Source organism: Chiloscyllium plagiosum, unplaced genomic scaffold (assembly GCF_037043375.1).
Source record: "Chiloscyllium plagiosum isolate Xiang-an unplaced genomic scaffold, Cpla_swu_hap1 HiC_scaffold_16, whole genome shotgun sequence".
Lineage (NCBI taxonomy): Eukaryota > Metazoa > Chordata > Chondrichthyes > Orectolobiformes > Hemiscylliidae > Chiloscyllium > Chiloscyllium plagiosum.
The window spans coordinates 27,125,308-27,150,159 of record NW_028270154.1 but is presented as its reverse complement, the minus strand read 5'-3'; the positions used below and the strand labels follow the sequence as shown (position 1 = coordinate 27,150,159).

The following is a 24,852-nucleotide window of genomic DNA, read 5'->3' as shown; positions in this document are numbered from 1 at the left end:
TATGCCACTTACCCTGGCAAACAGCAGAAAGTGATTGACTTGTTTCTGGTGCTGGAATCAGGAACAGAACTGCTCACTGCTCGAACACAGCCTAAGCTGCTCACCTTTGCTGTCATCTACTTTCAGTCCCCTTGGTCAAGCAGGAGAGTCTTCTATTGTTGTGACTTGTGAAGAGTACTTACTGCCATACTGGAAAGCAGGAGATGAACCTATAGGAAGGTAGCACTAAGCCATGGAGACAATCGCTGTCACTAACATTGTGTTGCTGAAGGGTAAGTGATGGTGGTCTCAGGAGATTAATCAATAATGAATAATGGTTTGGGGTGGGAAGGTAGGGCAGTGATGAGTTTCTAGAAACTGATTGCAATGGAAGGGACAAGTGACATGGGTTTTAAAGAATTTCAACAGGAAATGTAGGTAGGGCATCCATATGAATGTTTTATTAGCCTGAAGGGGAAATTGTTTGCTCATACGCATCTCTTAAATTGTCCCTGGCTGAAAAGCCTTCATGTTTATACAGACAAATCTTATACAGCTCATCCAAATATTCAAATAAACCAGCTGGCAGTGGATTATGGCACGTCCACAAGTCTGCAGCATGATTGGCATCCGTTTGGCATCCATTTCCAGTTCTGTTGTTGGGGAACTTTACAACAACAATCAAACTCTGTCCTCTGTTTCAGGTGACAGCAACTTACATAATGCTTTTTCTCTAAGTTTGTCTCCTCATCTATTCCTTGTCAGCAGTCAGCCATGTTCAGTTGGCTGCCCTCATGCCTCTTGGTCACAAAGTTCTAGATTTAAACCTGGCTCCAGGGTTTGAGTGCAATAATTAAGGCTAAATCTCCAGTGCAATACTGAAGAAGCACTCTATTTTTGGTTGAAACACTAAATTGAGGCTCTGTTGCCTGTTCATGTGATTCTAAAAGATCCCATCTCACTATTTTAGTTATCCCTGGAGTGTTACAAAATGGTTTGCTTCAATCAACATCACAAAAACAGTCTATCTGGCCATTATCACATTGTTGTTTATCGGAGATTTCTCTGCACAAATTGGTCGTCACATTTCATACATTACAACATGAATATGTTTCAAAATTATTTTATTAGTTGCAAAGTCCATTGATTGTGAAAAGTGTTATACTAAAGTGCTATACTTTCTTCTTCTTTCTTTTAATTCTCTTGCTTAAATCATAGAATTGATACTGCACATGGAGGGAAATTCATTGAGTTAAAGTACCATTCTGTTTTTAAGCTATTAGTAATGAGTAGTAACTGTCTTTATCAGCTGACACCCTGTACTGTAGTATATTAGAAATGTTAAGCCAGAATCCTGTATGCAGTCACTCTGACCTGCGTCATGATATCCTGTTTCTGGCAGACTGTATTCATTTGAACACATTCTTTTCATATAGTTGGTGATATCCCAGGTAAGGCTGACAGGGAAAATTTGCTCTTAATGTTATTTGATGCACTTAAGTTATGAAGGATTGTGGAAAATTGATTTACTTCAGGTTTTGTGAAAATACATAGAGTCAATACATCATCTGGGCTGATGTGGCACCAATTGTTAAAGTTCACTTGAGAATGTAACTTTTAAAAAATGTTTTGCGATTTACGTATGAAAGAACTGAAACCAACATGATCATTCTAAAAGATGAGAGACATGACAAACAATGCAGGTCTTTTCAATATATAATTTCAGTTACATCACACTGTAAACTTTTGCTATAAATTCTGTGTCTCACAATCTTGTTCTCACAACCACCTGATGAAAGAGCAGCACTGCGAAAGCTAGTGTTTCCAAATAAACCTGTTGGATTATAACCTGGTGTTGTGTGATTTTTAACTTTGTACGTAAAGTTGGTTCTTTAAATGTGGTCTTTAAAACTTTACTGGAGAAACTGGAGGATTTTTTTTAACAAGTCTTCCTGAAAGTCATGTAACTAAAGGCTGGGCTTTAGTCTAGGTTGGAAAGATGGATAAGGAATTCACAGTGAGTCAGGTAATTGAAAATTAAATAGAGTCAAGGTGGAGTGTGTCAAATAGTCTGTTGATCATGCTTAATCTGGAACTAATGCTTTGAACTGTTATTGTTGCTTCTGGAGGGTAAAACATTCCACATGACTGAAATGAGGGATTCGAGTATTGGCTGGGAATTGGTACTGATGTTTGGAGTGAATCAATTCTGGAGCTCTATTTTAGTTACTCAGCACCTAAAATTAATCATTTTCTATTAATACGTTTTTGAGCAGGAAATAACTGACTGAACATTGGATCATATGATCACGGGTTGGCCACCTCGTTCTCACAATCATGTCAAACCATTAGAAATAAATGCATAGAGGACTAATACAATGCTCAAGATAAAAGTAGATCTCCTGTGGCATATGTAGACTAAGTTAAAGGATTCACTATTTGATAAGCATGGGAATATGTAGCATACAATTTAGTTATTGTTCTGTTAAATTACTTTTCTAATCAACCTGTTCAGAGATGTTATTACATACCTCTGAAGAAGATGGCTCTTGAAGCCCTCATGCCTCCCAGTCCAGGGATAGAGACACTACCATGGCTCCACAAGATGGCCCCAAACCGGCATATTATTCTGCTAAATTGCGGCTACACGTAATTAGCAGCAGGGCGAAATTGTGCCTTTTGGATTAATTCTCAATTACAGACTAATTATTCATCCATCCTTCAGCTGAAGAAAACAAAACCAAGACCCCAAGTTGATGCTCAGTAGATTAGATTTCTTTGTGGAATGCGGACAAAACTGACAAAGGAGCAAATGTTACCAATCTCTTATTAACTTTAGGCTTTTAAGAATCAATTTTCTTGCTTGTGAATGAAGTCATGCATAGGCTAAGGCAGGCAGAAGTTAAGGGTCATTTCCCTAAAGGATATTAATAAACGAGGTGGTTGGGAATTTATAACAAAATGAAAACTCTCATGATTAACGACTGCAAACACACAAACTACCAGGTTTACACAAATTTTATTTAAGATAATATAGTCTTGTCTTAATTACCTCGAGGTTGCAAGTTCTCGATCTCTATTATATAAAATGTCACAAAGCATGATTTGAAGCAGAATGGGGACTTTTCCTGTTGGACATCTTCTTTCCATCCTGTACATTAGTCCTGCCTCAATCACTATATTAAAGGCAATTGTTTCTTCATTCAACCACTTTATTATTTTCAGGACATTGCTTCTGTTAGTTGGCTTCTAAATTTGTACACATAATTAGACTAACTATACTTAAAGTGGTTTTCACCCCAAGCAGCTCCATGTCCAGGACTCTGTGCTCTATGGTCAGAAGTTAAGGGTCATTTCCCTAAAGGATATTAATAAACGAGGTGGTTGGGAATTTATAACAAAATGAAAACTCTCATGATTAACGACTGCAAACACACAAACTACCAGGTTTACACAAATTTTATTTAAGATAATATAGTCTTGTCTTAATTACCTCGAGGTTGCAAGTTCTCGATCTCTATTATATAAAATGTCACAAAGCATGATTTGAAGCAGAATGGGGACTTTTCCTGTTGGACATCTTCTTTCCATCCTGTACATTAGTCCTGCCTCAATCACTATATTAAAGGCAATTGTTTCTTCATTCAACCACTTTATTATTTTCAGGACATTGCTTCTGTTAGTTGGCTTCTAAATTTGTACACATAATTAGACTAACTATACTTAAAGTGGTTTTCCACCCCAAGCAGCTCCATGTCCAGGACTCTGTGCTCTATGGTCTGCTCCCCAGGGCTCACAATGAGAGAAATATTAACTGTGCCTGGAAGGCCATCAACCAGGTGAAAAGCACTCTTTGGTCTGCTCAAAACTTGTTGGTTTTTCAGTGCAAAGAGTTGACCTTGACCAAGTGTTGCAGACTGGCACATTCTAAGGGCTATGTGCTGAGGGATGCACTTAAGCTTGGGGCAGTGCCACCAAGGCACAGAGCGGAAAGACTACAAATTTTATGTTTTCAGCAAAAGTACAATGGGATCCGTTGGGTTATCAGATCCTCTTGGTGCCTCAAATACATGTAAATATTGTCTTGCACGAGTAAGAAATGCCTTGGGTTTTTTTTTTGCAACTGCAGTGAATGCCAAATTCAAATGTTTGGTCGTTCTTCAAGTGAAGAAAACTGTACAGAACTGCTTTAGTAACTGTATACATACGTAGAGATTTTTAAGAATAAAATAGTTTTTGCAATAAAAACTGTATTTAAAGTAGTTAATAGAATCTTTAATTTTTCTTTCCAGATCCTTACATCAAAGAGGTTGTACACATTTACTTTTCTGACTCAATTTTCAAATGTATACTGCATTTCTTCAGTCAGATTTTCTTACGAGTTTACACAAACTTTAAAACAACTTTTCTTACCTTAATTTATCTTAGTTTATCAACTTTGATGAAACCCTAACAACAAGCTATCTGTCGTCAGTAGTATCCCAAAACTTAGCAGAAGGGGAACAAAGTTTAGCAACAATTGAAGCTTCAGGATTTTGTATCATTAATAGTGTACGCTTGCTTTATTTTGAAGCAACTGGAACTATAGGCATCCTCGTTGTTGGCCCTTGAATCTGACAACATAAGGAAGGATGAACACAGTGAGAAGTAATGACCGAGCATGCTGCATACTTAAGGTTGTTCAACATATAAACCTGGGAAAATATATAAACCTGGTAATCCAATAAGCAATTATATTTGTTTTCCAGTTTCACCTATGAAATTTGTGAGTTAGCAAAGAGGAAGCCGTAAAAAGCTCCAAAGTAAATTTTCCCCGTATTTAAATTATTCTGCTCCTATTGGAGCATGAGCGTCATTCGCATTATTGGAGGTAAACCAATCGTCTCTGGGATCAATTACCTTTTGCTCGTGGCATTTTGTGGCCTTTATATTGCATTAGGAAAGACACATGAATTTTCTCAAGTTGGGGGATTGCAGAGTTCTCAAAGGATCGGACACTGGCAAAGACTGCAGAGTTGGGAAGGGCAGAGACTTGAAGGGATTTAAATATAGGAATAAGAATTTTGAATGTGAAAGGTTCAAAGCCAAAATAGGACAGCAAGAATAGATTGAGGTAATGGATAAGAGGAATTTAGTTTATTATAAAATATAGGCAACATATTTCAAAGTGTGGAGATTGGAGAATTGGAGAATATTGAAAGATATGAGAAGAAAGACAATAAAGGTATAGATGAGGATTTCAGCAGCTGATGGGCTGAGACAGGGGACAGAGGATGATGTATTCTCACTCTCTCAATCAAAATTACCAAGAAATTTTCATGATGTCATTGACTCTTTCGTTTCTATCACTGTTGTGCACTCTGACTGTCAAATCCCTTGCAGCTTTCAATTCTTAAGTATAATGAGATGTGGAAGGATAACAAGCTACTTATCATGACTGACCTTGGCCACCCTTCATCTCTAAGAATTCATAAAAGTTAAAATGTATGTTCAATTCAGATCAACAAAATACCAAAACCATTACACTCTAATTTTTTTTAATGTAGCTTAAGAAATATCATTGGTGACATGAATTTTCATTATTTTAGTGTACAGCAAGACAAATCTTTAATACTTATAAGCACAGTCAATGATTAATGTTCCAAATATTGAGTTTCATAGTTGATAGCACAAAGAAAGGGAAATTGTACATTTTAAAGTACTTTATTTTTAATATTAGGTGACAATTATAATCAGTACAAACTGTCAATGCAACAGATAAAATGTGATAGAGCTTAGCATGGGCTAACAATATGCTGCAATGACTAAAGCAGAGCATGTGATATTTAATCCTGTATTAAGAATATCGTATTTAAGTATGCCAGGCAATAAAAGTGGCAGTGTGAAAAGTTTAGCTACTGATACTCAATGTGAAGTAGAAAATTAAATTGCATTTACTTTACATTTAACATGGAAAATTTCCCCAAGTCACTTTACCAAGATGCAATTTTACAGAAATGAACACAAGAAAGCAAAAGAGTTGTGAAGAGAGATGATGGAAAATTTGATTAAAGTATAAAAGGGAGTTGCACAAGGAACAGTCAAAGAAATTAGAGTATTTGGAATGTATTGAGGTTCCACAAGAGATTTTAGTGTGGGAGGACAAAGTCCATACGAGGATTTAACTGACAGTATGAGAATATAACCCATCAGGTACAACTGGAGAATGTGTTTGGGAAGGGGTGTAAAATTGATGGCAAAGATATGAAAAAAAGAGCAGAGAAGAATCACAATTTGTTGTGGCCTTTCTAATGTTTAATTGGAGGAAACTGCAGCTCTTCCAAGAATTTTTACCACCCAGAGACAGGGAATGGCTTGGGAGAGGTAATGGCTACTATCAGACTAAAATCAAGCAAGGGAGAAGACAAGTTCAGATAGATTAGGTTATTTTAGTGTTGTTGTAAGGACAGAAACCTGAAATTTCAAAATTGATTTGCAGGGAAAATGAAGGTGAACTTGGAAGATAATGATACTTTCAAAGTATTTGGAAAGGAAATAGAGGTTAAAGACAGGGCTATAGTTCTTAAGGATAGAGCTTTTTTTTATGGTTCTGTTTTTAGGATGTGGATTTTGTTGGAAGTTTTGAAAGCAATAGGAAAGACAGTTTACAGATGAGAACCATTGACAATATCAGCCAACACTGGGCCAGAAAGGAAATTTTGCTGGTCAGTTGTTCACACAGAATTCAATTAAAGGAGCAGAAAGTGAATGACATGAACAAGATGAACTGCAAGAGCCATGAGGAAAGCTCAGGGTAAAACTGGATAAAGACGTGAATTCAAGGCTAGGTCAGGTAGGAGCATAGGGGAGGTTTGAGATGGTCTAAATGGATGGCTTCAACTTTAGTGATAAAGAAGGTCATGTTGTTGGAAGCGATCGTAGAAAGGGTAATGCAGAAGAATTTGATAAGATGCTTGGCAATAGAAAAGAAACTGAGTTTTCTTTGCTCTTTAGAATCTAATAGTGCACAATCTAATAGTGAATTATTAAGAAAGCAACTGATACAACATACACTGACAAGGATCTCCTGTTCATTTTTAGTAAGAAAAATCATAAACATATTTGTTAAATGTGATCCTGATTTTATAACAAATATAAGATTTGTTATAAGGAGCAAATATCACAAAAATACAAGCACCTATTCTCAAAGTAGCACAACTGAGTTAGAAAGTTTATTGAATCTACTAAACTGGCAGGAATTCTGGAGTTAAATGTGATAAATCTTCAGAAACACAGGTACTGAGAAAATGGGAACAGGAGAAGGATGTTTGGCCCTTCAAGCTTGCTCTACCATTCAATATGATCATGGCTGATCATCCAACTCAGCATGCTTTTTCTTTCCCTGAGGTTAATACTATACTTTTTGTGTAAAATTAGAAATACGTACACATTTGTTCTGTTTCGTACTTTTAATGACTGTGCTAATAAACTTACATGAATTATTTACAATGTGAATACAAATAAGAAATTACTCCTTGAAGATGTTTCTTATAAATGCATCATTTCTCGCAATTTGAAAACAGCTGCATGAGTACTGTATTTGAAGAAGACAAACAAAAAAGTTAAAAGGGTAACAGGAAGCAACACACCAATATCTCGCTGTGGATAATAATTATTTGTTTGTGAAAAGCTATGGGTAGGAAGTGTTTCCTTCAAGGAATTATTATTCAACAATTCTTTGGAAGACTTCCCAACACCAACTGAAAATTGGGACTGAGATTTGAGTTGAATGTAGTGAAAAAGATTTCAAAGACTGAGAGAAAGCTAAGTTCTTGGATTAATTTATAATAGAGCATGAAGATTCTGAATTTGTTGTGTTGGGGTTCAGAACATCAATATAGACTGACAAGGATGTAAGTGATGAATAAGCAGGCTTTAGTGCGGTATAAGAAACAGATTGTAGAGCTTTGGATGAGATGGGCATTCATTCCTGATGAAGGGCTTTTGCCCGAAATGTCGATTTTCCTGCTCCTCGGATGCTATCTGACCTGCTGTGCTTTTCCAGCACTACTCTAATCTAGATTCTGGGCATTATATAGATTGGCCAGTGAAGCTGATGCTGCTGCTCATTGGAAAGATAATAAAAAGATTGGATAAGAGTTAAAAAGATATGGGCAGGGAGTTATGGTGGGAAAGAGTGATATACCTTAGACATGACTAGGGGACAAGTACATTGAGTCATTTAACTCAACAGTTCACCATCCTGGTTTCTCCTGCACAATACTTTGGACACAGTAACCCTACTTCAGATCCAGGTATTATTGACTTGAACATTTACTGATTCGCACACTTAAAGCATTTGAGATTTCAGTTTCTAAAAAAAATTACTCCTGGGATATTCAATCTTAGTCATATTTGATACATTTTCATTATAATCACACAGGTCACACTTAACATAAGTTAGAGCACAGAACCAATCCATTCAGCCCAATTAGTCTCTGCTGGCATTTATTCTCTACCCTTCGAACATTACTAAGCTGTGTCACTTTATCATTCTATTTTCTAATCAACCATTTCGGTATGATTACATACTTCTGGAACAGATAAAACTTGAACACAGACCTCCTGGCTCAGAGGCAGGGACAGTACTAGTGCACCCACAAGACCCTCCTCAGCATGTTTTTAAATCTATTTTTCCAAATTGTACCGTTCTGAATTATTTTTACGCACCTTTGGAGCAGGTGAGACTTGCTGGCCCCTCAGTCCTGGGTACCCTCAGCATGTTCTTGTATTCGCTTCTCCCTTATTTCATTATCCAGTGTTACTAGCCTCAATGACTAATGCCACATCCTAAACCCTCCTTGAAATCTTTCCTTTATCTTTGATTTATGTTCCATTTATCATCCCTACCCCAGAGCTCCTCCACAAATGGAAAGATCAGCCCATCCACTCAGACTCCTTCATCAGTTGAAATGAGTCTCTTATGGATCACCACTCGGTTTGGATTTTCCCTGTTAATTATTGGTGAAAGTGGCGCCAAAAGCGTTTGAGATTGAGTCCATCTGTTTTGAAAACACACCTACGAAACGTGTTGGGACTACAAATCCCAGAGCCCTATCGCACAGCGGTCTCCTCTCTTTGGTTCCTCTCTGACCAAACGTAATATATGTACACCTCCCAGCAGACGAGGTCGTGTTCCGGAAAGAACAGGTACTGCAGGAGAGGTTCAGGAGGAGTGCTGTTGGAAGGGGAAGGAATCAACGTTGGTTCAAGCCAGCCTCATGCCAGGGGAGTGAGCTGTGTGTTGGGCAGGGTCCGGCTGCTGGGAGCTTCCACTCGGACAGGTGAAGCGACAATGGAGCCGGTCCTGAGTCAGGAGGTCGTCACCAACTTTCTGGTGCAAGCTGGAGGCAAAGTCAGGAACTCGGAGCTGCTGCACAATTTCAGGAGTGAGCTGGCGCACAGCGATCCGGAGCGAAAGAGGGCAGCCCGGGAGCTCTTCAAAAAGCTCATTAATAACGTGGCGGTGGTGCGAGAAGAAGCAGGCGTCAAGTACGTGGTGTTGAAGAAGAAGTGGCAGCCCCTGGTCACCGCCCAGCAGACCCGCTCCTCGGCTCCCGGCCCGGACCAAGGACACCTCGCCCAGGGACCAGGCAAGGGGGAGAGTTTGGGCGACTTGGTGGAAGCTGGCCGGGTTGCGCGGGGCTCCCAGGGGCCGGGGGCTAGGAGGAACTCAGCCCCTTCGGCACTGACACCCAGTCAGCTCCGAGCCCTGAGCAACCTGTCAGCTCATCTGGAAAACCAAAGGGAGGCCCCCACCCATGCTTCCAAACCTGACCCACTGGTGGAGGAATGGCAGGGCTTGATTGCATCCTGGGCCATGCACCACCCCAAGAGTCAAAGCCTCGAACACATCGTGGATTGTCAACACCTGGTTTCCGAGTGTCGCCCCTTGGCACAGAGCTTATCGGGGGAGGCTATTTCAACCTCTGAATGCCCCAGCTCTAATGCAGATCAGGCTAACACTGCGCTCACCTCTCACCCTCCTCCTGAACCTGAGCACTTGTTCCCTCTTCCGCACCCCCCCACTGAAGACAGCACTTTGAGTTTTGAGCAGAAGGTTGGACGCTATGAAGCCAAGGCCAATGATGTTAATCCTCAGGGAGCTCCAAACGCAACATCAGCTCAGAAACCGAAACCATATATGCACCCACTCCGCCTGCCTCCAGACTCCATCAGATATGATCATTGCCACAGCTGCCAACAAGATAAGGAGGAGTCAGAAGATACTGTTCCAATCAAGAATAGCTGCCAGGTAGTTTCAGGTGAGCAAGATGCACCCAAAATGAACCGGAATCAGCCAACAGAAATGGGCTCTCGTTCACCCAATTTGAAGAGAGCTTCCAGGCTTTTGAAGCTTCCCGAAGATGCACGATTTTCTGATCAAGTCCCCTTAGATCCCATCGAACATGAGTGGATTGTGAAAACAGCCTTGGGCCAATGGACCCAGGTATCGGGATTGCTGCTGAGAGACAGCTATTTGGCTGAGAAGAAGGATTTCATGTATGGCTTCACAGCTGTCCACTGGGCCGCCAAGTCTGGCAACAGTGAAATGATGTGTTGGATCATTGATACAGCTGAACAAAATGGCATCAAAATGGATGTCAACTCCAAAGCATATGGTGGTTACACTCCCCTACACATAGCTGCTATACATGACAAGGAGAATATCATTGTTGATCTAGTTCAAAACTATGGCGCAAAAACAACTCTAAGAGACTATAGTGGCAAGAGGCCATACCATTACTTAAATAAGAACAATTCCATCAAAGTGAAGCGACTGTTAGGGGACCCAGAGACATTCATCAGTGAATCCATCCCCCCGAAAAGGGGGTCAAAGGTGGCATCTTCCATTCTGAGCAGCACTAACACACTGCTGGGTGCTTTAGCTGATGATATAAGCTTCCAGGAGTTTTCCAAATCATTGAAAAAGCCGCCTAATCTCGGCAAGTTCTTTACCGCTCCAACTGGGCACAAGAAAAGAGTTAAAATGCGCATGAACTTTGCATCACTGAATGAAGAGGAAGAAGAAAAAGAGATCGTTCTGAAACGGCGACCTGTGACTGAAGTGTTTTACTAACCTCTTCCCATAATTTTTAAAAGGATCATAATTGATCGGTGGAAAACTATTTCTTCTGTTGCTGTGTTAATGTCTTAGGTGATTGTTGGGTGATTTTGTGGGCCAAAATGTAATCTTTTGAACTAACTAGGATTTAAAAATTATTATTGTGCTAGTGTTTATGCATGGCAGCATCTCATGTTAAACGTGTTTCATTTCTAGAAGATTTGTTTTATTCTCAGTTGCTTGTATACCCCATATACCACACATGTGGATCATAGGTCAGAATTTTTTTATTGCAGAGAAGTTACAATGTAGCCCTGCTGTTTTCAGTCAGGTGTGTGCTGCTTTTGCCTTGGCTCACTTCTCATTATGTTCACAGTTTTCCTGGTGGGCAGGCTGTGTCTGGCATTAGCTGTCATAGAACACTGGTTTGAGTTAATGTTGTGAACTGATTATAGGCCATAAATTGGTTACAACCCAGAGTGATTCTGCTCCAGAGTGATCCTGCTATTACTTTTGGGGATTTTTTTTCTTGTTAAAACTTGAATATTTAGCCGCATAATGACTGCCCCAAAAACATTTGCATTGGCATGTAAAAGCAGCATTGTGGTCAGGCATGTAGAATATTTACTTGATTATGTTCTTGCAATGTACCCATTATTTATGGCCAAAGCAGTGACCACAGGTCAGTCTGCTCCCCTGTTCACACTCTTCCCAACCTAAGACACTGCAATCTACAGCATTTTCTCCACCTTGAAGGGCTTTGCAGGATTTGAAGCCGCCTACATTTTAAGGACTTCAGCCCCATTCTACTGCCCCATTTTCTCATGCTGTCAAAGTTTGCTTTCTCGACATTTTAAAACATTGGTTTGTGACTGTATCTTAATACACTCAAACCTGGTATCAAACTCAATCATTTTATTATCGTGATTTGAAGATTCTCCCTTATCTGTCAGATTATTTTTTATTATGATTGTTTGTTCCTCATTGCTAATTCGAATATGTCCTGCTCCCTTGTCATTTGTAATATTTCTAGAAATTGATGAAAAACTAAAGGACAGATTTCAGAAGCTTTGTTCAAATAAAGTTTATTTGTTTTTAACCATATGGATTCCATGTGTTGAAGAGAGCAGTGGAGAGACATCTTCACAGTATTTATTGTATATCTTTTCTTTTGTTGTTGAACATTATTTGATTAGAATGTGACTAATATACTTTGATAGGTTTTTAACGAAAAATTACAACCAATTTGATTTTTGTTTGATTTCCAGCATTTGCAGTTGTTTTGGTTTTTGCTTTTATTTCACTTCGGGAAAGCATATAAAGCTGAGACACAGAACAGCAATGGTAACAAAGCAAAGGGAAGACTTAGTGAAATTGTAAAAATATGAGGTAATTAAATCAATATTTTTAATGTCCAGATGTAATGGGGAGATTTTTCTCTTCTGTTGATGTGCGCTGAAGCTTGGATTTATATAACTAAAAACAAAAGAAAATTCTGAGGGTTCCATCTTGTGTTCCTGTGGCCACTGAACCTTCATATTGAAATAATCACTCATGTCATTGTACTTAATGTTAAGCTGAAGTATAGTCCTCGATTGAAGTTGGATATATGTACAAGCATGTTAAATATAAGTAATTCTCTTTTGAAGTCATGCATTCCCATTGGAGATATTTAAACAAAGGCTATTCAGCAGAAAGGATCTCAAGTTAGTGGACCGTATTCCATTAATACAGTTGACTCATGCAGATGCTACCTAGAAAATTGAGTTCAACCAAATTAATAAACAACATAATAATGATTTGACTCAACCAAGACATAGCTGTAGGCCAATTATATAAACTCTACTCAGGCTTTCAACTCAAAACTAATGAAGGAACTAAAGTAAGAAAAGTCAATTTAATGGCTAAATTTAAATGTACTTACACAAAAATTTGTATAACTTAGAGTCATAGTCATAGAGATGTACAGCATGAAAACAGACCCTTCGGTCCAACCCATCCATGCTGACCAGATATCTCAACCCAATCTAGTCCCACCTGCCAGCAGCCAGTCCATATCCCTCCAAACCCTTCCTATTCATATACCCATCCAAACGCCTTTTAAATGTTGCAATTGTACCAGCCTCTACAACTTCCTCTGGCAGCTCATTCCATACACGTACCACCCTTTGTGTGAAAAAGTTGCCCCTTAGGTCTCTTTTATATCTTTCCCCTCTCACCCTAAACCTATGCCCTCTAGTTCTGGACTCCCCCACCCCAGAGAAAAGACTTTGTCTATTTATCCTATCCATGCCCCTCACAATTTTGTAAACCTCTATAATGTAACCCTCATTCTCCACGCTCCAGGGAAAACAGCCCCAGCCTGTTCAGCCTCTCCCTAAACTCAAATCCTCCAACCCTGGCAACATCCTTGTAAATCTTTTCTGAACCCTATCAAGTTTCATAATATCTTTCCGATAAAGGAGACCAGAATTGCACGCAATATTCCAACAATGGTCTAACCAATGTCCTGTACAGCTGCAACATGACCTCCCAACTCCTGTACTCAGTACTCTGATCAATACAGGAAAGCATACTAAATTCCTTCTTCACTATCCTATCTACCTGCAATTCCATGGCTAAGTCTCACTTTTAAAATTAAAAATGGAAAAATTGTGGGAATTGAATAGTCAAATTGTGTAAGCTCAGCACAATGTGACAATATGATAAAATAAGGGACACAGCTGGCACACAAGATGAGACCTTTACAATTGAAAAGCTATATCACAGGCAGGGTCCAAAGGAGGGTAATGCACATGGTGCTTACCAATGGGACCTGTGTCTTCTGGGGGGCCTGGACTTGGGCAATACTGCTCTCTTCTGTTAAAAGTCCGAAAGACATCAACTCCGAACATGAAAGACTTGTAACCTGTGAGGAACAGCTGCTCCAAATGGATTCTATGTCCCGTGTTGCCACAATCACAGGCTATTTCTCTCCAATATTTGCTCCTAATTGAGCAGCTTGAAAAGTAAAGACCACAGTGGCAACTCACTGACAACCAGCATGAGCATTGCAAGTTGTTAGGCATGGGTGCGAGCATTGGCATTGCTGTCTGCAGGGGCTGCTGCTTGCTGTAGAGGGAGAAAGATGGAAGAGTGTGCAAGTATAGGGAACTGGAGTGGGGAGAGAAGAATGCTGCGTGGGTTGGGTGGGTGGAAGGGAAAAGGCTTCAAATGGGGAATGAATGAGAAGTCTGCATAATGTTGGCAGGGAGTTGGGTATTAGAAGGTGGACAAGCCTTAAAGGGGTAGCTGAAGGCAGATCAAGCCTGCAAGGAGAAATGGACTGGAAGGAGAAAGAAGAATTTTAAACTTGTCAGCAATGAAGTACTATCTGGGAGCCGGGAGACGTAATGAATGCCTTTAAAATCAATGTGGAATCTCTAGCTTAAAGCTGCAGAAGATCAGGACCTATTTGTGGAAAATATAGTGTTTGGTAGTGTAATGAACACTATTAATATTAAAGTTGTGATTGAGTTCAGAGATGTATTAAGTAGAGTGATAACTGTCTGGGTGAACTCTTCCAGCTTGTACAAGTGCAATGGAAGCATATCAGTTGTGATTTCACCAACTTAATGACCATGGGTTTAGGGTGCTGGCTTTTCTTCTGTAGAAGCGCCTGTCAGATATTTTGAAAAAAAACTTCTGTTCTTATACTGTTGTTTCTAGGAAATTTATTCTTCCTGTGTGTGTGACTTTAAGTTTAATGGTTGCTGCTGATTGAGGCTATTGATGATTCTAATTCTGCTTCTTTTTGATTCAATATGTCAATGGAAGATGTTTTGTTATTTCATGACTACATAATCTAATAAATGAGTTACTGAGAGTGAAGAAGAAATTCCTGAAAAGTAGGAAGTAATCCTAGGGAAAATCTCAAGAAGTCTTCCAGGGAAACATTAGTCTGACATTGGGCCAAGTTCAAAGAAGTGGAGCTTATAAAAAGAATGATCAAGGCACGTGCAATTGCCTGACAAAGCTGTGGTTGTAACATTTATCATATTGAAATCTGAGCTTTCAATGGGCTTTATAAATGGAAGCATAGAGTACAGAAGCAACAAGGTTTTGTTGAACCTATAAAAAGAAATAGTTCAACCTTACTATAACTATAGTTTCCAATTTTTGCCAAAAGCAAATGAAGGGTTCACAGAGGGTTCAGAAGAGACTTACGAGAGGGCCTTCAGGGAAGAGGAGTTATTGAGGTTGCTCTCCCAGGAGCCAAGGAGCCTGAGGACATTTGACAGGGGTATAAAATAGTGAAGGGTTTTGATGAGAAAAATGGAAACTTGCCAATGGCTGGGGGATCAACCATCAGATTGTCCAGTCTTGACCATTGAAATTGGTTGGTAAAAAGAACCAAAGGTGACAAATGGAAAATCTTTTGCACAAACAGTGATTAGTTTTAGGAATGCACCCCCTTCCTTATATTGAGGTCGATACAGATCCAGATTAGTGTTCTAAAGGAAATTGGATACATAAGAGAAAAAAAAAGGGAAATAAAACCGGTTGGTTGAGGCAGTGTTAGCATTGACTGTATTTCTCCAGTAACTGGTGCAGACATTTTGGACTGAATGGCCTCCTGTGCTTTACAATTCTATTCCATTGGACCCAAAACACATCACAAAGGTGCTCAACAAAAACATCAAACATTGTAAGGCAGTGGTAGTGGGGAGAAAAGGAGAAGAAACAGGGCCTATGATTTTTTTTCCATGGCTGTGATCATATAAATGTTGTTTGTTTATATGTCAGGTCTAGCACTTTTTTGTTCTACATTAAAGATGCCATGTAAGAGGGACTAGTGGTAACAGCCACACAGCATGAAATTTTCAGTGAAACTCATCTTTGTTTCAAGTCTAATCCGTAATTGATAGTCACTGGTGTAATGTTAGACATTGTTCAAAATTAAGTTCATTCTATTGATTAAACTGATGTAACTGATCTTAACATGAAGGAAAGGAATGTTACTGAACTCGATTTTGTTTTCATATTTCTGGGTGTGTTCATATGACTGCCTGCACAAACAGCACTGAAATACATATTTGTAACCTGGAGACCAGCCCTTTCTCTTTAGGGCTTTGCATTTCCAGCATTTGTGGTTTTTGATTCCTCTGCATAAAAACGTAGAGGCATGAATAGGCCATCCGAATCCATTCCACCATTCAGGACAATCAGGGGCTGATTATTGAGCTCAATACCCTAGTCCTACCCTCCCCCATACCCTTTGACCACTTTATCTACCACCTCCTTGAAAACACAATATTTTGGCCATAACCACTTTCTCTCTGGATGGAGAAATTTCTCCTCATCTCCGTCCTAAAATGTTTACCCCTTATCCTTAAAATATGACCCCTGACTCTGGACTTCCTCACCATTAGGAACATTCTTCCTGCATTTAATCTGTCTTGTCCTGTTAGAATATTGATGATTTCCATGAGATTCTCTCTGAATTCTTCTGAAATTTTCTTTTATTTTGTTCATAAGAAACTTTCCTTTTCAAAATATCCTTAATGTATCTCAGAGAGCAGAACAGGATGACTGATAAAGGCAGCTATATAAATATTGCCTGTGGGCTGTGGACAAATAATATTCTAAATCATCAGATTGGCCTTCACTGGGTTGCTGACTTTGCAAGTTTTGCATCAAAGATTGTGAGAATTTATCTTTAGAGCATTAATCTGTTGTCACACTCCAAGAATAGTGTCCTCTACCTATGGGAACACTGTCAATTTTGATAATCTAATGCAAAGTTGAGACTTAGTGATTACAATCAGACTCTGGAAGATATTTCACCTGAGTCCACCCATGTATATTTCATGGAGAAAGTGTTTTGTTTTATAAAAAGAGATTGATCAGTTTGGCCTTTACAACGTGGAGTTTAGAAGAATGAGTAATTTAATTGAGAATATAAAATGCTAAAGGGGATTATCAAAGTAGACATAGAACTTCATGTGTGGCAAACTAGAAATAGTTTTAAGATAAGGGGTAACAGATTTAAAGCAGAGATGTGGAGAAATAGCTTCTCTCAAATTACTTCTCTCAAACAGCCATGAATCTGGAATCCACTACCCCAGTGTGCAGGGAATGCTGGAACATTGAGTGAATTTAAGAGGAACCAGACAGATCTTTAATTAGCTATAGATGGAAAGTTATGAGGAGAGGGCCGGTAAGTAGAGTTGAAGCCAAGATGAGATCAGCCATGATTGCATCAAATGGTGGAGTTGGCCTGAGGGGCTGAATTGCCTACTCCTGCTCCTGTTGTTATCTTCTTATCAAAAGCCAGAGTTAAAGCTGGGGAATTGAAAGCAAGAGCAACTTCTCTCTCACCAAATCAATGACACTGATGTTTGGATGCATTTGGCCGATTTGAGTTTGACATTAGGAAATTGACTAAAATGTAGGTGAAAGAGTTCTTGAGAGGATTTGTAGCTCGTATTGTGGATGAAGTTGTGGATTCATTTGCCAAGTGGGTGAGTTTTTCTGCAAACGTTTTGTCGCCTTGCTAGGTGACATCATCAGTGTGTCTTTGATAAGGCATTGGTGGTCTGGCCTGCCTGGTATTTCTGTGACTCTGTGTTTGTTGGTACTTGAGTGGTTTGTATATGGGGTCCAGTTCATTGTGTCTATTGATTGAGTCTGGTCAGAGTGCCAGGCTTCAAGGAATTTTCAGGTATGTCTCTGTGTTGCCTGTGCTAGAATGGTTACATTGTCCCAGTTGAATATGTCTGAAAAATGTGTTGCTAGAAAAGAGCAGCAGGTCAGGCAGCATCCAAGGAGCAGGAGAATCAACGTTTCAGGCATAAGCCCTTCTTCAGGAATCAGATGAATATGTATCCTCATTGTCTGGGTGGTTGGAAATGAGAGATTTGCTGGTCGTGTCTAGCAGTGGTGAGCTGATGCTCATGCACTCATGGGACAAACAGTTTTCTTCCTGTTTGTCCCATGTAGTGTTTTTCACATCTTTTCAGGGTATCTTGTAAATAACATTTGTTCTGCTGGATGTGGGTATCAGGTCTTTAACCTTTGTGAGGAGCTAGTGGAAGGTGTGTACATGTTTGTAAGGTTCCCAATTGTCTGAGTAGTCGGGTAGTTATCTCTGGTATGTCTTTGATGTATGGTACGGTCACTCTTGTGTCTGATCATGTAATGTTTTCTTCTTTGGGTTTGTCCCATAAGTACCGGAGGATAGTGCTCTTGGGGTACCTGATTTGTTTAAACCCTTTGAATATGGTTATTAACTTCAATCAGACTGGTGCAAATATTGTTCCTGTTTCTCAATGGGTGAGGCCAAACAGAATTTGTAAGCTCAATATTGAACATGAAATGATCCCCTAATGAATCACCATGACTGCTGATTTGCAGCTGACGGGTTGAGTCTTGTGTTCAAGTGAAATAGCAACCTTCTGCCCAAGTTACATTACATGCACCCCTGATGCTGTCATCAAACCCGCTGACGAGGCTGGCAGTTTTCTGGCATATGGACCACTATCTAATCAAGTCTGAGTGCCAGCTCTCGGACACCTCTTCCTATCTACCCCTGGACCATTAGTCTAACATCAAACACCAAGCTATTGTTTCCACAACCATTAATAGCCGCATCTCATCTGGGAATCTTCCCCCAACCACCCCGGCTTTCCACCTCAGTTCCCCCCAACCCATACAGCCTACTTCTACCTCCTTCCTAAAATCTATAAAGAGGACTGCCTGGGCAGACCCATTAGTTCACCTCTTCCTTCAACCAAGGATTCCCTGCCACCTTGGTTGACAGGGCTGTGTCCGACCCATTTTCCACACCTCTGTCCTCACCTCTTCCTGCCCCTCCCACAACAACAACAATAGAGTCCCCCGGTCTTCACTTTCCACCCCACCAGCATCCATAATCTAAGAATAATTAGTTGGTATTTCAGCAGAATGCCACCACTCGACACATGTTCCTCTCTCTTCCCTAGCCAGTCTTCTGCAGTGACCATGTCTTCCAGGACAGTCTCTGTCCACTCCCCTCCTCCACTCCCAACTCATGCCCACAGCACCTTCTCATGCAATCATTAAAGTTGTAACACTTTCTTCCTCCCTCCTCATTACCCAAGGTACCAAACACACCTTTCAGGTGAAGCAGGAACATATCTCTAATTCATTCAATCTAATTGACTGTATTCGTTGCTCACAATGTGGTGTCCTTTACACCAGGGAGTTGAAATGCAATCTGGGTGACCACTTTGTTGAATACCTACATTTTCTGAAAAAATGACGCACGCTTCCAGTTGTCTGGAATGACGCTTCAACACACTCCAGGTTTCCATGCCAACAGTTCTGCCTCAGGCTTGCTGCAGTGCTCCAGTGAAGCTTAACACATGCTGGAGGAACACCTTGTCTTCCACAAAGGCACTTTACAGCCGTCAGGACTCAACACGTTTAACAATTTCAGGAAATGAACATCCCACTCCATGTTTGGCTCCAACACCAAATCCGTAGGTACCATTTTTATATAGGTTGCTCCCAGCTTAGCCAACTTAGCCTTGTGCTAGAATTTTCTACCTTTGCATTGGCATCTCCATTTTGTAGACAGAAATTTCATCTGGAGTCCACTGTGCATACTTAATGGGTCGCATGCTTTAGGTTTACATTCTGAACAATGATCTCACTGCAACTCTCGCACCAAAGAGGAAAATTGATCTCTAAATCCTACAGATATCAGACAGTCACTCTGTTGTGGTATGAATTCACTATGCATAGCCTAGAAAAGACAGAAAATAATCAATTTCCAGCATTGTTCCTTTTTTTCTTTTTGAGATGTGTTAATTGTGAGTAAGGCTGATATTTTTCTTATTGCCCTTGAATTGATTGGCCATTTCAGAGGGTAGTTAAGATTCAACCATATTACTGGAGTGGACTAGGTGTTTAGCAGGTACACTAGACCTGGTAAGGATTACAGATTTCCTTCTTTAACAGGCACTTATCATTAAATCAATTTAAATTCCACCAGCTACTGTGCGGGAGTTTAAGCCATATCCCCACAGCATAATCCTGGGCCTGTGGATTACTAGCCTAGTGATTTGATTAGATTAGATTCCCTACACTGTGGGATCAGGCTCTTTGGCCCAACAATATTTGCATAATGCCAACATCTCTCTTCCAGTTACAGAAGTAAAGTCTGAAATTATTGAAACTGCTGTAACGTACTGATTGTGCCTATTTATAAGGTTTTAGGCATAGTGATCAAACCCTGTTGACACTTGTGCACAAATCATATCCCCAGGTTGGCAAGCGATTGCAGTTATTAGCTTGCCTACTGTGACAATAATATGGCTTTAACAGGTTTATTTTATCTTTTTTTTTTAAATGAAGAAAGATTGAGAGAGAGATATTGAACAATCAGAGGCAATAAAATAAACAGCTTGTGAAGCCTTGGGTTTTTAAAAAGTTGGAACAATAGAAGCAGCCCGAATAGGTGGGGTCAAGCTCCCACAGAACCAAAACTTTGAGTTTTCGTTTTTCAGTAACAGTGGCTGCTGGGGTCTTGGAGTTGGATGTAGAAACTGTTTTTCCTCTTTACACTAAAAGCTGGGGTTCTCTTCCTACTGCTAGAATTGCATGTGAGGCAATCTATTTTACTGAATTTGCCTTTTGCAAGGGTGTGTTTATGGGATGTTACTATATTGGTACAGTTTATGTTTAGTAGTTAAATAGTCTACTATTCTATTAAGTTTTCCCATAGAGTTCAGTTATTTCAATTTCTTCTTTCTTTTGTTGTATTTCAACTATAGTGAATGAATAAAGTGTGTTTTGCTTCAAGATTTGACCAAACGAATTGCATTTGGAACGCAACATCTGGCACTTGCCTTTAAACTTTTTAAAAGTTAGAATATCAGGTATCTTAATATATTTTGAGGGGGTTCGTAGTCCATTATACTACTCATGCACATCTGTATAGCAATACACAGTTTTCAAAGAAAACTTTGCAGTACACACTCATTTAATATGACATTATGGGCATTTATTGGGCATGTTTTTCATTGAGGAGGGATGGATGGGCATGTGAAATACATTGGATAGCTAGCCCAACCCCAAACCCATTCCTATAAGTCTTTGGATCTCAGGCGCTGATATTAGCAGCCCATCTGTATACATGTATAAATAATTAAAAGTCAATTAGGTTTATTACAAAACCTGTTGATCTGAACAATACGCTGTTCAGTCCAAAATATGATGGATGTGCACAAGTAGGCAGATTGTTTATCTGTAGCTTCTGTGAGATAAGCCAGCGAGGGAGTGGGCATCTCTATTGGGGAGCGCCATGGGCACACCCATTCCTTCTGCCCAGCTGCCAGACAGAACCCTTCTCTTCCATTCACCTCTCACCCCAGCTTGGGCTATATGCTCCCTCCCCGTCCTAAACCCCCAGCACCTGCCTTTCCACGCCAGCCAAATTCTGCTCTCTGCTGTCCAAGATTGCCTGATACTGTGCTCTGGGACTGCTGAAGCTGCGTGCCAATCAACTTCCCAGAAGCACCCAGGGAAAGATCTTCCTCCCAATGAGGGACAAAAGTCTCATTATTAAACATGGCCTGCCCACAGTCTGTTATGGCTGCGGGGTTGGTTTACAAAGAACATGCCAATGTTTAGAGAGCTGGCAGTATGCCTTCCCACAGATACAGCCCACACCTTCCTGAGAAATACACACATACTCAAATGTATTTATCTTATTTTGGGGTATTTTCCAACAGGTTAAAGTGTTGCAATATTTCCATGTAATCTGACAATGTTTTACTTTAGAACCCACATGGTTTCTTCCAGCTTTTCACTGGCAATATAAACATGCTTCTTTTTGTTTCGATAAACCATTTTCTTTCATGTGTTGCTTACTTTTAGTTTGTTTGCCATTAGTTTTTTAAAGAGCGTTTTAACGTGATTTGTATTATTTGTTATCCAGCATTCAGACAGAAAGCAAAGAAAAACAAATGATTTATGGGGAACCAGGAATAGCTCAACATCTTTATAAGTAGTAAATGCACTAGCTTGTACAGTTTTAAGCAAAATATTATTCTGCTCTCCTTTGAAAGTAATCCAGAGCTAGATACTGTTGTACCCACAGCCAGGTAGAGACACAGATTAGAAAGTTTAAGAAAGGGGAAAGGGGAAATGGAAAGAGGGCAAAAATGGAGAAGGAACAGGTAGAAAAAGAGAAAATTTTTTAAAAAGTGAAATTAGGTTAAAATGGAATAAAATAGAACAATTTTGATATCAAGTTTCAATACGGCTCGAAAGGCTGAGTATCGGTTCAGTTTTTACAGGAGTGCCAGTGAAAACGATACATTCACCAACAGTTCTTTGATGTGAAGCCAGGGAAACCAAGATTCCACAATGGACTTGAAATGGAGGCGTGCTTTCTAATCCCTTCTCTCCAACGTAGCCTTTAATAAATAAATTGAGGCCCTTCTTTTGTTTTGGCTGTTTTGAATTAATAAAATATGAAGCTTTGCCCCAATTTTCTTTGATTCCAATAACCATCCTTCTCTTTATAAGGCTGCCTCTTTCAGGTGTTTCACAAAATATTAGTTTCTCCAGTACACGTGGGTCACTCTAATTAGAGCCATAGAGTCATAGAGATGTACAGCATGGAAACAGACCCTTCGATCCAACCCGTTCATACCGACCAGATATCCCAACCCAATCTCGTCCCACCTGCCAGCACCCGGACCATATCCCTCCAAACCCTTCCTATTCATATACCCATCCAAATGCCTTTTACATGTTGCAATTGTACCAGCCTCCACCACTTCCTCTGGCAGATCATTCTATACACATACTACTCTCTGCGTGAAAAAGTTGCCACTTAGGTCCCTTTTATATCTTTCCCCTCTCACCCTAAACCTATGCCCTCTAGTTCTGGACTCCCCCACCCCAGGGAAAAGACTTTGTCTATTTATCCTATCCATGCCCCTCATAATTTTCGAAACCTCTATAAGGTCACCCCTCAGCCTTCGATGCTCTAGGGAAAACAGTCCCAGTCTGTTCTACCTCTCCCTGTAGCTCAAATCCTCCAACCCTAGCAACATCCTTGTAAATCTTTTCTGAACCCTTTCAAGTTTCACAACATCTTTCTGATAGGAAGGAAACCAGAATTGCACGCAATATTCCAAAAGTGGCCTAACTGATGTCCTGTACAGCCGCAACATGACCTCCCCACTCCTATATTCAATGCTTTAACCAATAAAGAAAGCATACTAAATGACTTCTTCACTATCCTATCTACCTGCGACTCCACTTTTAAGGAGCTATGAACCTGCACTCCAAGGTCTCTTTCTTCAGCAACCTTCCCTAGGACCTTACCGTTAAGTGTATAACTCCTGCTAAGATTTGCTTTCCCAAAATGCAACACTTCGCATTTATCTGAATTAAACTCCATCTGCCACTTCTCAGCACATTTGACCCATCTGGTCAAGATCCTGTTGTAATCTGAGGTAAATTTCTTCGCTGTCCACTACACCTCCAAATTTGGTGTCATCTGCAAACTTACTAACCGTACCTCTTATGCTCGCATCCAAATCATTTATGTAAATGACAAAAAGTAGAGTGCCCAGCATCGATCCTTGTGGCACTCCACTGGTCACAGGCCTCCAGTCTGAAAAACAACCCTCCACCACCACCCTCTGTCTTCTACCTTTGAGCCAGTACTGTATCGAAATGGCTAGTTCTCCCTGTGTTCCATGAGATCTAACCTTGCTAACCAGTCTCCCATGGGAAACCTTGTCGAACGCCTTACTGAAGTCCATATAGATCACATCTACTGTTCTGCCCTCATCAAACTTCTTTGTTACTTCAAAAAACTCAATCAAGTTTGTGAGACATGAGTTCCCATGCACATAGCCATGTTGACTATCCCTAATCAGTCCTTACCTTTCCAAATACATGTACATCCTGTCCCTCAGGATTCCCTTCAACAACTTGCCCACCATCGACGTCAGGCTCGCTGGTCTGTAGTTCCCTGGCTTGTCCTTACCAAACAATGGCACCACTTTAGCCAACCTCCAGTCTTCCGGCACCTCACCTGTGACAATCGATGATACAAATATCTCAATAAGAAGCCCAGCAATCATTTCTCTAGCTTCCCACATTGTTCTAGGGTACATCTGATCAGGTCCTGGGGATTTATCCACCTTTATGCATTTCAAGACATCCAGCACTTCCTCCTCTGTAATCAGGACATTTTGCAAGATGTCACCATCTATTTCCCTCCAATCTATATCTTCCATATCCTTTTCCACAGTAAATACTGATGCAATATACTCGTTTAGTATCTACCCCATTTTCTGCGGCTCCACACAAAGGCCGCCTTGTTGATCTTTGAGAGGCTCTATTCTCTCCCTAGTTACCCTTTTGTCCTTAATGTATTTGTAAAAACCCTTTGGATTCTCCTTATGCCGTGAAGGAGTTGAATGGATCTCTGCAGAAATGTCACAGTTACCTCAACTGTATGAATTTCACCATACAGTCCTATCTCAAAGTCTTAATAATGAGAAAAGGTAAAACCATAAAATGTTCAAGCCAAATGTTCAGCTAGTCTCTCTTGGGACAGCACGGTGGCTCAGTGGTTAGCACTGCTGCCTCACAGCACCAGTGACCCACATTTGATCCCAGCCTTGGGCAACTGTCTAGTGTGGAGTTTGCACACTCTCCCAGTGTCTGTGTGGGTTTCCTCCAGGTGGCTCCAGTTTCCTCCCACAGTCCAAAGATAT

At 40.2% G+C, this 24,852-nt stretch overlaps 1 protein-coding gene and 1 long non-coding RNA gene across 2 annotated transcripts in view; both read left to right on the top strand.

Moving 5' to 3' along the window:
• The window catches only part of LOC148147504 (uncharacterized), a 96,001-nt gene that overhangs the window by 17,340 nt on the left and 53,809 nt on the right, over positions 1 to 24,852 (top strand). The gene's annotated exons all lie outside the window — the stretch shown is intronic.
• LOC122556547 (ankyrin repeat domain-containing protein SOWAHA) lies at positions 9,012 to 12,500 on the top strand. The gene has a single exon (XM_043703330.2). The coding sequence runs from the start codon at positions 9,125 to 9,127 to the stop codon at positions 11,096 to 11,098; it is 1,974 nt and encodes a 657-aa protein (XP_043559265.2). The 5' UTR covers positions 9,012 to 9,124; the 3' UTR covers positions 11,099 to 12,500.

Excerpts from the sequence above, each read along its gene's own strand:
- LOC122556547 (XM_043703330.2), top strand. The coding sequence starts at position 9,125 with ATGTACACCTCCCAGCAGACGAGGTCGTGTTCCGGAAAGAACAGGTAC.